Source organism: Panulirus ornatus, chromosome 55, assembly GCF_036320965.1.
Source record: "Panulirus ornatus isolate Po-2019 chromosome 55, ASM3632096v1, whole genome shotgun sequence".
Taxonomy (NCBI): Eukaryota; Metazoa; Arthropoda; class Malacostraca; order Decapoda; family Palinuridae; genus Panulirus; species Panulirus ornatus.
This window is the reverse complement of record NC_092278.1, coordinates 29,079,511-29,094,871: the sequence shown is the minus strand read 5'-3', so window position 1 is coordinate 29,094,871 and position 15,361 is coordinate 29,079,511. Positions and strand designations below refer to the sequence as shown.

The following is a 15,361-nucleotide window of genomic DNA, read 5'->3' as shown; positions in this document are numbered from 1 at the left end:
GATCGCTCTAGGTCCGAAAGCACCAGTGTGGGAACCAGTGGCTACGTATGTACCAGGCAGTGTGATCTCGTCGTTGTCAGAATACGTTGTTACAAGTGTATATTACAGGTGTATGATACAGGCGGATGTTACAAAAAACTGTGACCCCCAGCGTTCCAAACGTCGGTCCTGAGCTGCTCCGGACAGACACACACTCTTGAGCATTATGTTGTTGTGTGATATCAGGCCGAGGGTTGGATTCCTCAGGCCCCGGGCTGTGGTACAACCATGGGCACCCTGTTTACAATGACGTGACTAGACATGACCTTAACTTGCCTACGAGGTATGTCATGACCTGACTGAGTGTCCAAATCCAGCCCTCTTCTCAGGTATCGAGAACTTTGTGATCTATTCATTAATACAGTTGCTCTTGAGAACATTCTCTTCCCTGACACACTGGCTTTCTGTTCCCTGAGTTATAACTTGCATCGAGTAAATTGTGAAACTGTAGTGTCACCAGGGGTGTCCTTAGTCGAGAGCCAGCCTAGCCCCCGAAAACAACATCGCTTCTCCCCATCCTTTGAGAAGCAGGAAGGTGCAGTGGTGTTGGACCCATTCTCCCTTCTTTTTCAACGATATCAGGAACTTTCGTAATTGATCTTAGATTAGTATAGTAACAAACGGGAATACGAAAAAGAAAAAAAAAGAAAACAGGCTTGGGGCCCCTCGATGGATCATGGGTCCAGGAGCGGAACAGCAACCTCCCCTGCTCCCCTGTCTCATCAGGTCCCCACTGATCTCACGTGATCATATCTTCCAAGATGTGGCTCTGTCAACATTTCCTAGTGTCTCTGTGAAGATTCCTCCTCCAGTGATCTGTCACAATTTGCTTCTGAAGATGTGATGCATTACAAGATAGCGCTTAAGTAAAGAATTTTCCTGCTTTGATTTTTCCCTCTTGGTTTACAAGTTCACAAGCACAGTAATGAATCTGTGGGAGATAAGGTATAGAGATACTGATGGAATTAACATTACGTTAATTCACAGAAACCTTTTCCCTCTCTCCATTCCTTCCCTCCTTTTGTTTTCGAAAAATATCGTTTCCTTTTTATTCAGATAAAGAGGAGAACTAAAATGTATATACGGGGGAGATATGCACTGCCAATGCCGATGAAAAAGGATAAAACGGTTAAATTCATGTGTTGCATGATCAGCATAATTAGCTCAGAAAATATGATAAAAGAAAAGACGTGACTGAAAGCGTCAGTTAGATTCATACCAGTGGCAAATCCAAGGGGATAGGGAGCCAGGTACCCCCATTGTTCCTACTTGCCTCATCCCTCCACAAAATAGATGAATAAATAAATGAATAATAAAAAACTGTGTGGAAGTCGAGAACATTATCTCGGAAAGTAAAAATGGGTATGTTTGAAGGAATAGTGGTTCCAACAATGTTGTATGGTTGCGAGGCGTGGGCTATGGATAGAGTTGTGCGCAGGAGGATGGATGTGCTGGAAATGAGATGTTTGAGGACAATGTGTGGTGTGAGGTGGTTTGATCGAGTAAGTAACGTAAGGGTAAGAGAGATGTGTGGAAATAAAAAGAGCGTGGTTGAGAGAGCAGAAGAGGGTGTTTTGAAATGGTTTGGGCACATGGAGAGAATGAGTGAGGAAAGATTGACCAAGAGGATATATGTGTCGGAGGTGGAGGGAACGAGGAGAAGAGGGAGACCAAATTGGAGGTGGAAAGATGGAGTGAAAAAGATTTTGTGTGATCGGGGCCTGAACATGCAGGAGGGTGAAAGGAGGGCAAGGAATAGAGTGAATTGGAGCGATGTGGTATACAGGGGTTGACGTGCTGTCAGTGGAGTGAATCAAGGCATGTGAAGCGTCTGGGGTAAACCATGGAAAGCTGTGTAGGTATGTATATTTGCGTGTGTGGACGCGTGTATGTACATGTGTATGGGGGGGGGGGGGGCATTTCTTTCGTCTGTTTCCTTGCGCTACCTCGCAAACGCGGGAGACAGCGACAAAAAAAAAAAAAAAAAACTTTTCCTTGCATATTCACTTCCTCCCAGGATAATGCAAGGTGTGTGTGTGTGTGTGTGTGTGTGTGTGTGTGCAGAATATGGATTGTTACATTGGGCTTAATATCACAAATCAATGGAAAGTAGCTCCCTTAGGACCTGCCACTGCAGTATGTGGGGCCCACTCTGTAAATGTTGGTGGCAAGAAACCATTACCTATCATCCGAAGTCTTTTTCATTATAAAGGGAATATCAATTGCTTTGATAAATGATGTTAGTTATATTGTTTACTTCGAAACTATAACCAATGAAAACACTAAAGGATAAAGAAGTTAATGGCGAAAGCTTATCCACACACCTTATTGTATATTGAAGATTCAAAAGATATGAGATTATGGACAGTAGGACATTTATCTATTTGGCAAGAAACATACCCAGAGGGTATACAAGTACATTGCAGCCAATAAAGAAAATGCTTCATTTCCTTGCTGTAAATTTGTTTATCAAATTACTAACGACTGCAACCATTTAACCTACATAGAACGTATGGGCTGCCTCGCTGCCCCTGGGTCTTATATGCAGCCTAACCTAACCTTAGACTGTAGACCAAACAACCCTTGTGACACTAAAATTACCTAAGATCTCTTCTTGTACGTCTCGGAACCATATTTTGTTTTTGATTTCTTGAATCCTTCTATGATCAGGAAGATTAGCTTGATTAATGTAGTGTATACTTACAACCTTCATACTTTTTGTGGGTGGGGGGGAGGGGGGTATTGTTATATCACTGCTTCTCTGGAGACGATAAACCATCAACATCCTTATTCAACAAAAATTCTTTTGGGGTCGTGAATAATGTTCACATTGGACATAACTTGTATTCTGAGGATTTTGCTTTTAATCTTTGCGGGAATCTTATTCAGGGATAATGTTAGATTAATAGCAGTTAGATTTTCAATGCTGTAACTTGTGACAAGTCATAAAGTATGTGGAAAAAAAATGGTATCTTTTTTTTTTTTTTAACCGTACGATAATCTATAAGTAATCGCACGATATGTACACAGAGAAGCTAAGAGTCAGGAGGAACGAAGACTCACTTACCGAGAATTGAAGTTGATTGATGAAAGCTCTGATCAGTAGGACATTATTCCCACGATGGATGATGTAGGAACAAAGCTCGACGTTATATTGGAGGGTATTCGTCAGTCGGAAGATCATTTGCTGGAAAGAAAAAGAAGGATACATGAAGGTAATGGATATTTTTTTTTTTTTTGGGGGGGGATTCATGGCTGACAAAGGCGAAGATGGAAATTAAGTTTCGCGGAGCTTCCTGATTTTCGTCTGTACATCTCCTTGGAAACTGCTGCGTTACGAAACTGTATGCATTACGTATGTTACACAAATGTGAAAAGAAAATTCATTAGAAAACGGGCGATGGCATAAGACAGTAGCGGCAACTTTGCCGGGCTGAATGACTGAATGCATCATAGCTTTCCGTTAAGTTGTGGACCGAACGATTTCATCATATTATGACAAGTGAATCGTAATAAGATTAACAGATATTCTAGCACGTCTAATTGTGATCCAATACATTATAGCCAACATTTGATCGTACAACAGCCTTATATTGTTGATCGTGTTAGTGCTCTTCTTGTCTTTGTAAGAATTTTGTATTTTCATTTCTGTATATTTCCTGATTCGAACGAATTTGGTTTTGACCATTCCTTAGAGAGAAGTCATTAAATCTAAACGCACAATTACCTTCTCCCCTAGTTAGGTTGTATGGCTTTTAATGAAATGGGAAGGCTACTATTTACTTGTTTGACTGGGCACAAAATACGTTGATCTAAAATTTTCGTAGAATATTATTAACTGACATTTCAAAAGCGACCATTATCATTTTCAGTGTTTCCAATTACATATGATTTAATGCTTTTCTTTTAGTTTTGGTTAGGTTTCTTCATTGAGTTAACCTGGGCAAAGCTTTGTTTAAAACAATTTATTTGGTGTTGCTTAACTTTCTTCTGGTAGGGGTACCAAAGCAGTAAGTAAACATATGATTTTCTTGCCCACATTGAATTCGGATGACATTTCTGTAGCCATAAGCATCTTTTACGTACTATGTGGATCTGATCTGTTTAACATATCGGTTACAGTATTGCGTTATCCTTGTAGTGTGCTATTAAGAAAAGTAGTTAAGGTGCAGATGTAAGCGGATCATTAAGTAAAGTTAGACATGAATATGATAATTCCTTTAAGTGTGAGGTTATTAAGGGTAAAAATTATGGGAACGAATGATATTCCTGTAGACAGCTTGCGATAGCCCAAAACGATTATGGGTCTCTACTGATGAATTGATAGTCGTGGGTGAATATAGTTTTCACTAAAAATTATCATATGAGGTTGAAACATTGAATGAAATAATCGCTTAAGATGTCTGTAACTAAACTTAGAAACATCTTGCCTCCGAAATTAGTAACGTAAGTTGCCTGAAAAACTCATGATTGACGATTGCGACACCGTCTAAGCATGTTTTGAAATAAATACTAGTAATTATAGCAGCCAATTAATGCAGTATACCATAATTTGATAGTCCATTTTGCTACCAGTGTATTTCCTGATATATTGCTGATGTAATATGCATTTAAGAAATAAATGTAAGTACATTTAGGAAACAGTTGTTTAGATGTGCGGGCAAGATCTAGCTATATTGGACGGGTTAATATTTACTTATGTTTGCTTCTCTGGTTATATATTCGTTAGTGAAACAATGTTGAAACGATGATTAGGGTTATTATTCCTTCTAACATCTTGCAAGGCATTTTGTCAAAGAATTGAATTGGTAGAACTGCAAAATTTGCAGGATAAGATACAGTCATTTGTCAGTCATATATTTAATAGCTATACTTATAATTGATCGGACTGTTTTGAACCCATTTACTGATTGATAGTGTTGCCGATTAGCATTTCCAGCAGCAGTGATAATTGCTTGCTTTGTCCGGTGAGTTTTTGTTAGGTGGTGAGTGCTTGTTCAACGTCGACATCATCAGTTTTGTGCAAAGGCTGGTTGAGTTAGCTACCATGTTTTCACTCTTTTAGGTCTTTTTTTTCTTTTTTTTTTTTTTGCCTCGCAAAAGGATTAATAACGCAGAACCTCGTACACTCACATCGCTTCCTCAGCCCTACCTCTTAGCCTTTTGATGGATTTTTTTTTTATGTGTGTGCAAAATACCATGTTCTCATCATGCACCCCGTTTCGTCGTCTTTCATAATCCAACGCCCCTTATAACTATTCTCACCTACTTCAGCGATAAGGTTTTAGCCTCTCCGGACACGGTTTCTAACAATTCAGTTTTCACCTACTTCAGGAGCATAGTTTATCCTCTCCGGACATAGTTTATAGATATTCATAACTTGGTTTCATTTCTTTTTAATTTGCCACGTCTTTGATCTTCGTAATGTCAAATTTTCCAGATCAGGTGTACTTATCAAAATCAGTCTTTGCTCTTCCTTTCTTTTTCTGTCAGGCTCATGTATCTTTACCATATTATAATGTTTATAGTTCGCACTTCTGTCATACAGCACACGGTGCTCACATGCCATTTCCTGTGTCATCATTGGCTTTGGTCGATTGGTGGTGGTGTCCTTGTGCTTCATGTTAAGCTTAAGCTTTCGATATGAATATTTCACTTATTTTTACCATAAGATTGTAGCTTTATGATCGGTGATTTCCTGTATTGCATATGATCGTCGAAGTGTATATGTATATATGCGTCTCTGGTGGGATGGGGTTTAGTACTGAGTTTGGTTGTTTAGTGCTTGTTGGGTTACGCGTATGTGTTTTGTCAGTGTTGTACTTGATAGGATTGAGGAGATATGTGAGCATTGATTATTGAAGTGTGAGGAATGGCCAAGCTTTTTATTTCTGCTTGAGGGTTGGTGGTTAGTTATATAGTGAGGTGCTGTTACATATGAGGATCCTTGTTTCCTGCGGTGTTGATTGTATGTAGTAACTAGGCTGCCGGGTGATTGTTCTCAGTGAACTATTTGGTGTGGTTTGCAGCTTTGTTATAGTTGTTTATAGTTGGGTGGTAGACCATGCAGTTGAAGGATGATTCAAAGCAGAGTTGACGATTTGTTTGTAGAGGATATTGAATGATCATATTTTTTTTTGTTTAGATTTGGTACCAGTTAGTGTTTTGTGTGTTGCATTTGTGTGAATCACTGAATAAGGAGTGAATGTCATGTATTGGGAGAGAGTTTTACACTGCTGTCACAAAACTTATTAGATTTATATTTGCTGTTGCATTAACAATGTCGTCATTCTATTCCATTCCATCACCATTCTCTTACAATAAAAGTGCCCGTATCTCTTTCTCGAAAGTTTCTCGCTTAACATCATGTCATCTTCTCTTCCCTCTTCCTACGTATCTTGAAGAACTGTTCACTGTATGTTGTATATGATGCATAGAATGATTAGTGTTTTATTCATTAAGAGGTAATGCCAGGAACAGACAAAGAAGTGGCCTTGCTCGCATCCTTGCTTCAACAAACATGTATAATGTACCGAAATAGTTCCACCTGTGCACAACCAGACCCATCCATTTGCATGTTCAGGTCCCAGTCCCTTCAAGAATCTTTCACTCCATCCTTTCGCCTCCTTAGTTTCCCTCTTTTCCTTGTTCCTTTCACGTCTGACATGGATACTCTTGATAGTCGTACTTTCCTCTCCCATCTTCTCCGTGTGTCTAGCATACTTTCCCCACTCATCTCTGCGTTCAGATCCTTTCAGCACACCTTTTTTTCAGCTTTCTCATTCATGCTGATTTGACAACCCACATCTCTTTCTTACCTTATAATTTCTTAATCGATCAAACCTCCTCCCACCGTATGTTGTTGAAAAACATTCCATTGCCAACACATTCACCGTTTTTTATAATTTTCTCTCATCCTTACAGTACTTACAAGGAGTATTATACTATTAATTACCCATCTTTGCCTTTAAAGACAGTGGCTTTTCTTTCCATACATTCCTCAGTGCAGTCAAGAACTTTGCCACCTCACCCAACCTATGGTTCATTTCAGCTCCCTTGGTTCCATTTGCTGCCGTATCCACTCCCAGGTACCTGAAAGAACCCACTTCCTCCAGCTTTTCTCCATTCGAAATCACACTCTAGATGACCTGTTTCTTTTCATTGCTAACGTAATTACTTTGCTTTAATTCACGATTACTCTCAACTTTCGCCTTTCATCCACTTCCCAAAATCAGACACGAGCTTCTGCATTTCGTACTGGAATCTGCCACCAGCACCGTATCATCAGCAAACAACAACTGATTCACCTCACAGGCCTCCCCCCACCATCAGCAGATTACATACCTGATCCTCTCTCCTATATCTTGCATTCATCTCCCTCACCGGACCCTATCCATAAACTAATTCATCAGTCTTGGGTACGCCACACACCTCTGCCACAAACCTTGAACCACTCACCCTTTGCATACTGCTCGCACACCTGCCGAACTCTCTTGATAAAAACTAATCATATATTCGCAACATCTTGCATGTAGCATATCTTTCACTCCTCATATGCTTTTTCCAGATTTACAAATGCTACATAAGAATCTCTAGATTTAAAAATGCTACATAAGAATCTCCAGATTTACAAATGCTACATAAGAATCCTTAATTTTCTCTGCATTTTTCTAACACCCATTCTTCGAAGCATACATTTCATATACACATCCTCTACGACTACTGAAACCACATTGTTCTTCCCCAATCTGATACGTTTTGCTTGCCACCACTTTCTAAGTCACCACTTTTCCATACAACTTATCAGCTGCACACAACACACCTATACCTTTGTAAATCGAACATTTGCCTTTGTCTCCCTTGCATTTTTACAGTATTATTATAAAGGCATTCCGGCTAACCAGTCTATAACAGTGTTTCTTTTTTTTAAGAAATTTATCTGAAGTATCATCCAATCAAGCCACTTTGCCACATTTCACCTAATGCGAGGACTTCATCACCTATTTTCTCTGACCACACACACCACTTGCTTTGACTCTCATACTCCGCATACTTCCTGGGCCAAAACATACATCTACCACCCTATCATCAAACATTCAACAGTCCTCTCTAGTACCCCATCCGCTCTTCACTTCCTCACTGCCTACCACCTCCTCATTGGTCCCTTTCACCGAAGATCCCATTTGTTCTCGTTTTTCTCACACTATTAACCTCCTTCCATAATATTTTCTCCCCCCCCCCCAAGATTTTGTCGATACTTCCACACCCCAACAGTCATTGCCTGCTTTTTCAGCCCCCAAACCTTCTTCCTCTTAACCTCCTGCTACTTTCTTCAGTACAGCTCCCATTCATTTACCCTCCTTCTCTGTACGTTCCACCCATACGTCTCACTTTTCTATCTCACTAGCAACATGACTTCGTCATCCCACCACTTACTACCCTTTCTCAGTCTGTCCATCACCCGACCTCCATGCATGACACACCACACCTCTCCAACATGCTAGCAGTACTTCTCTAAGCATCTCCCATTCTCCACCCACTACCGTGGCTGGACACGAGGACACATCAGATTGATTCAAGCAGTCAGTCTTACCTACCGTTCTCGGTACCTGGTTCGATTCTTTGGTGGGCAGTGGTAAATTTTGGATCGATTTTCGTGTAAATGTTACATGTTTCGATAAACAGACCTTACCGGTGTGGCCGTGAGTCGAAGTGCAGCATCCTGGGGACTAGAGAGTGAGCGGCCTGTCACAATCTAATTGGCCCACAGTGTGGTCGTGGGGACTTAGAGCTGCAGTGCAGAAGCTAAGGATAGATTTTAGATTATCGGTGATCCAGTTGTCCATCTGCTGTTCTTGGTGGCCTGGGTTCAGTAATCAGGCATGTACCGTATGATTGTTTAGATTGACTTACGTATAGACATTACATGTTAGCGAGGTAGCGCAAGGAAACAGACGAAAGAATGGCCCAACCCACCCACATACACATGTATATACATACACGAACACACACGCACACATACATACCTATACATCTCAACGTATACATACATGTTCATACACAGACATATACATATGTACACATGTACATAGTTCATACTTGCTGCTTGATTCATTCCCGTCGCCACCCCTGCTACACATGAAAAGACAACCCCCTCCCCCCGCATGCGCGCGAGGTAGCACTAGGAAAAGACAAAAAAAGGCCACATTCGTTCACACTCAGTCTCTTGCTGTCATGTATAGTGCACCTAAACCACGGCTCCCTTTCCACATCCAGGCCCCACAAAACTTTCCATGGTTTACCTCAGACGCTTCACATGCCCTGATTCAATCTATTGACAGCACGTCGACCCCGGTATACCACATCGTTCCAGTTCACTCTATTCCTTGCATGCCTATCACCCTCCTGCATGTTCAGGCCCCGATCGCTCACAATCCTTTTCACTCCATCTTTCCACCTCCAATTTGGTCTCCCACTTCTCGTTCCCTCCACCTCTGACACATATATCCTCTTTGTCAATCTTTCCTCACTCATTCTCTCCAAGTGACCAAACCATTTCAAAACACTCTCTTCTGCTCTCTCAACCACACTCTTTTTATTACCACACATCTCGTTTACCCTTTCATTACTTACTCGATCAAACCACTTCACACCACATATTGTCCTCAAACGTCTCATTTCCAGCACATCCACCCTACTCTGCACAACTCTGTCTATAGCCCACGCCTCGCAACCATATAACATTGTCGGAACCACTAACTTCCCAAGCCCTCTCATCCACAACAGACTGCATACTTACCCCTCTCTCCAAAACTCTTGCATTTACCTCCCTAACAACCCCATCCATAAACAAATTAAACAACCATGGAGACATCACGCACCCCTGCTGCAAACCGATATTCACTGACAACCAATCTCTTTCCTCTCTTTCTACTCGTACATATGCCTTATATCCTCGATGAAAACGTTTCACTGCTTCTAGCAACTTTCCTCCCACATCATATATTCTTAATACCTTCCACAGAGCATCTCTGTCAGCTCTATCATCTGCCTTCACCAGATCCATAAATGCTACATACAGATCCATTTGGTTTTCTAAGTATTTCTCACATACATTCTTCAAAGCAAACACCTGATCCACACATCCTCTACCACTTCTGAAACCATACTGCTCTTCCCCAATCTGATGCTCTGTACATGCTTTCACCCGCTCAGTCAATACCCTACCCTACAGTTTCCCAGAAATACTCAAAAAATTTATACTTCTGTAATTTGAGCACTCACCTTTATCCCTTTTGCCTTTGTACAGTGGCACTATGCATGGATTTCGACAATCCTCTGGCACCGCACCATGAGTCATACATACATCATCCCTGGGGATAGGGGAGAAAGAATATACTTTCCACGCATTCCTCACGTGTCGTAGAAGGCGACTAGAGGGGACGGGAGCGGAGTGCTAGAAACCCTCCCCTCCTTGTATTTTAAAGTTCTAAATGGGGAAACAGATGAAGGAGTCACGCGGGGAGTGCTCATCCTCCTCGAAGGCTCAGATTGGGGTGTCTAAATGTGTGTGGATGTAACCAAGATGAGAAAAAGGAGAGATAGGTGTATATTTGAGGAAAGGAACCTGGATATTTTGGCTCTGAGTGAAACGAAGCTCAAAGGTAAAGGGAAAGAGTGGCGTGGGAATGTTTTGGGAGTAAAGTCAAGGTTTGGTGAGAGGACAAGAGCAAGGGAAGGAGTAGCACTACTCCTGAAACAGGAGTGGTGGGAGTATGTGATAGAGTGTAAGAAAGTAAACTCTAGATTGATATGGGTAAAACTGAAAGTTGATGGAGAGAGATAGGTGATTATTGGTGCCTATGCACCTGGGCATGAGAAGAAAGATCATGAAAGGCAAGTGTTTTGGGAGCAGTTGGGTGTGTGTGTTAGTAGTTTTGATGCACGAAACTGGGTTATAGTGATTGGTGATTTGAATGCAAAGGTGAGTAATGTGGCAGTTGAGGGAATAATTGGTGTATTTGGGGTGTACAGTGTTGTAAATGGAAATGGTGAATAGCTTGTAGATTTGTGTGCTGAAAAAGGACTGGTGATTGGAAATACTTGGTTTAAAAAGAGAGATATACATCAGTATACGCATGTAAGTAGGAGAGATGGCCAGAGAGCATTATTGGATTAATTGTTGATTGATTGGCGCGTGAAAGAGAGACTTTTGGATGTTAATGTGCTGAGAGGTGCAACTGGAGGGATGTCTTTTCAATATCTTGTGGAGGCGAAGGTGAAGATTTGTATGGGTTTTCAGAAGAGTGAATGTTGGGGTGAAGAGGGTGGTGAGAGTAAGTGAGCTTGGGAAGGAGACTTGTGTGAGGAAGTACCAGGGGGGATTGGGTGCAGAATGGAAAAAGGTGAGAGCAAAGGACGTAAAGGAGAGTAGGGGAGGAATGGGATATATTTAGGGAGACAGTGATGGCTTGCGCAAAAGATGCTTGTGGCATGAGAAGCGTGGGAGGTGAGCACATTAGAAAGGGTGGTGAGTTGTGGGATGAGGAAGTAAGGTTATTAGTGAAAGAAGAGAGAGGCATTTGGACGATTTTTGCGGGTAAGTAGTGCAAATACCTGAGAGATGTATAAAAGAAAGAGGCAGGAGGTCAAGAGAAAGGAGCAAGAGGTGAAAAAGAGAGCAAATGAGAGTTGGGGTGAGAGAGTATCATTAGATTTTAGGGAGAATAAAAGATGTTTTGGAAGGAGGTAAAATAAGTGCGTGAGACAAGAAAACAAATGGGAACATGGGTGAAGGGGGCTAATGGGGAGGTAATAACAAGTAGTGGTGATGTGAAAAGGAGATGAAGTGAGTCTTTTGAAGGTCTGTTGAATGTGTTGGATGATAGAGTGGCAGATATAGGGTGTTTTGGTCGAGATGGTTTGTGAAGTGAGAGGATTAGGGAGAATGATTTGGTAAACAGAGAAGAGGTAGTGAAAGCTTTGCCGAAGATGAAAGCCGGCAAGGCAATGGGATTGGATGGTATTGCAATGGATTTTATTAAAAAAGGGGGTGACTGTGTTGTTGACTGGTTGGTAAGGATATTTAATGTAATTATATATATATATATATATATATATATATATATATATATATATATATATATATATATATATATATATATATATATATATTTTTTTTTTTTTTTGATTTGTCGCTGTCTCCCGCGTTTGCGAGGTAGCGCAAGGAAACAGACGAAAGAAATGGCCCAACCCACCCCCATACACATGTATATACATACGTCCACACACGCAAATATACATACCTACACAGCTTTCCATGATTTACCCCAGACGCTTCACATGCCTTGATTCAATCCACTGACAGCACGTCAACCCCGGTATACCACATCGCTCCAATTCACTCTATTCCTTGCCCTCCTTTCACCCTCCTGCATGTTCAGGCCCCGATCACACAAAATCTTTTTCACTCCATCTTTCCACCTTCAATTTGGTCTCCCTCTTCTCCTCGTTCCCTCCACCTCCGACACATATATCCTCTTGGTCAATCTTTCCTCACTCATTCTCTCCATGTGCCCAAACCATTTCAAAACACCCTCTTCTGCTCTCTCAACCACGCTCTTTTTATTTTCACACATCTCTCTTACCCTTACGTTACTTACTCGATCAAACCACCTCACACCACACATTGTCCTCAAACATCTCATTTCCAGCACATCCATCCTCCTGCGCACAACTCTATCCATAGCCCACGCCTCACAACCATACAACATTGTTGGAACCACTATTCCTTCAAACATACCCATTTTTGCTTTCCGAGATAATGTTCTCGACTTCCACACATTCTTCAAGGCTCCCAGAATTTTCGCCCCCTACCCCACCCTATGATCCACTTCCGCTTCCATGGTTCCATCCGCTGCCAGATCCACTCCCAGATATCTAAAACACTTCACTTCCTCCAGTTTTTCTCCATTCAAACTCACCTCCCAATTGACTTGACCCTCAACCCTACTGTACCTAATAACCTTGCTCTTATTCACATTTACTCTTCACTTTCTTCTTTCACACACTTTACCAAACTCAGTCACCAGCTTCTGCAGTTTCTCACATGAATCAGCCACCAGCGCTGTATCATCAGCGAACAGCAACTGACTCACTTCCCAAGCTCTCTCATCCCCAACAGACTTCATACTTGCCCCTCTTTCCAAAACTCTTGCATTCACCTCCCTAACAACCCCATCCATAAACAAATTAAACAACCATGGAGACATCACACACCCCTGCCGCAAACCTACATTCACTGAGAACCAATCACTTTCCTCTCTTCCTACACGTACACATGCCTTACATCCTCGATAAAAACTTTTCACTGCTTCTAACAACTTGCCTCCCACACCATATATTCTTAATACCTTCCACAGAGCATCTCTATCAACTCTATCATATGCCTTCTCCAGATCCATAAATGCTACATACAAATCCATTTGCTTTTCTAAGTATTTCTCACATACATTCTTCAAAGCAAACACCTGATCCACACATCCTCTACCACTTCTGAAACCACACTGCTCTTCCCCAATCTGATGCTCTGTACATGCCTTCACCCTCTCAATCAATACCCTCCCATATAATTTACCAGGAATACTCAACAAACTTATACCTCTGTAATTTGAGCACTCACTCTTATCCCCTTTGCCTTTGTACAATGGCACTATGCACGGATTCCGCCAATCCTCAGGCACCTCACCATGAGTCATACATACATTAAATAACCTTACCAACCAGTCAACAATACAGTCACCCCCTTTTTTAATAAATTCCACTGCAATACCATCCAAACCCGCTGCCTTGCCGGCTTTCATAATTCCGCAAAGCTTTTACTACCTCTTCTCTGTTTACCAAATCATTTTCCCTAACTCTCTCACTTTGCACACCACCTCGACCAAAACACACTATATCTGCCACTCTATCATCAAACACACACACACACACACACACACACACACACACACACATATATATATATATATATATATATATATATATATATATATATATATATATATATATATATATATATATATATATTTTTTTTTTTTTTTTTTTTTTTCATACTATTCGCTATTTCCCGCTATAGCGAGGTAGCGTTAAGAACAGAGGACTGGGCCTTTGAGGGAATATCCTCACCTGGACCTCTCCTCTGTTCCTTCTTTTGGAAAAAAAAAAAAAAAACGAGAGGGGAGGATTTCCAGCCCCCCGCTCCCTTCCCTTTTAGTCGCCTTCTACGACACGCAGGGAATACGTGGGAAGTATTCTTTCTCCCCTATCCCCAGGGAATATATATATATATATATATATAATTTTTTTTTTTGCTTTGTCGCTGTCTCCCGCGTTTCCGAGGTAGCGCAAGCAAACAGACGAAAGAAATGGCCCAACCCACCCCCCTACACATGTATATACATACGTCCACACACGCAAATATACATACCTACACAGCTTTCCATGGTTTACCCCAGACGCTTCACATGCCCTGATTCAATCCACTGACAGCACGTCAACCCCGGTATACCACATCGATCCAATTCACTCTATTCCTTGCCCTCCTTTCACCCTCCTGCATGTTCAGGCCCTGATCATACAAAATCTTTTTCACTCCATCTTTCCACCTCCAATTTGGTCTCCCACTTCTCCTCGTTCCCTCCACCTCCGACACATATATCCTCTTGGTCAATCTTTCCTCACTCATTCTCTCCATGTGCCCAAACCATTTCAAAACACCCTCTTCTGCTCTCTCAACCACGCTCTTTTTATTTCCACACATCTCTCTTACCCTTACGTTACTTACTCGATCAAACCACCTCACACCACACATTGTCCTCAAACATCTCATTTCCAGCACATCCATCCTCCTGCGCACAACTCTATTCATAGCCCACGCCTCGCAACCATACAACATTGTTGGAACCACTATTCCTTCAAACATACCCATTTTTGCTTTCCGAGATAATGTTCTCGACTTCCATACATTCTTCAAGGCTCCCAGAATTTTCGCCCCCTCCCCCACCCTATGATCCACTTCCGCTTCCATGGTTCCATCCGCTGCCAGATCCACTCCCAGATATCTAAAACACTTTACTTCCTCCAGTTTTTCTCCATTCAAACTTACCTCCCAATTGACTTGACCCTCAACCCTACTGTACCTAATAACCTTGCTCTTATTCACATTTACTCTTAACTTTCTGGTGGCTGATTCAGGTGAGAAGCTGCAGAAGCTGGTGACTGAGATTGGTAAAGTGTGTGAGAGAAGAAAGCTGAGAGTGAA

At 41.6% G+C, this 15,361-nt stretch overlaps 1 protein-coding gene across 1 annotated transcript in view; it reads left to right on the top strand.

The window, feature by feature from the left end:
* The first annotated feature begins 3,097 nt into the window (after positions 1 to 3,097).
* The window catches only part of LOC139765410 (uncharacterized), a 183,459-nt gene continuing 171,195 nt past the window's right edge, over positions 3,098 to 15,361 (top strand). The window contains exon 1 of the mRNA XM_071692769.1: positions 3,098 to 3,254. Within this exon, the coding sequence (XP_071548870.1) occupies positions 3,161 to 3,254 (94 nt within the window). The 5' untranslated portion in view covers positions 3,098 to 3,160. The remainder of the gene's footprint in view (positions 3,255 to 15,361) is intronic.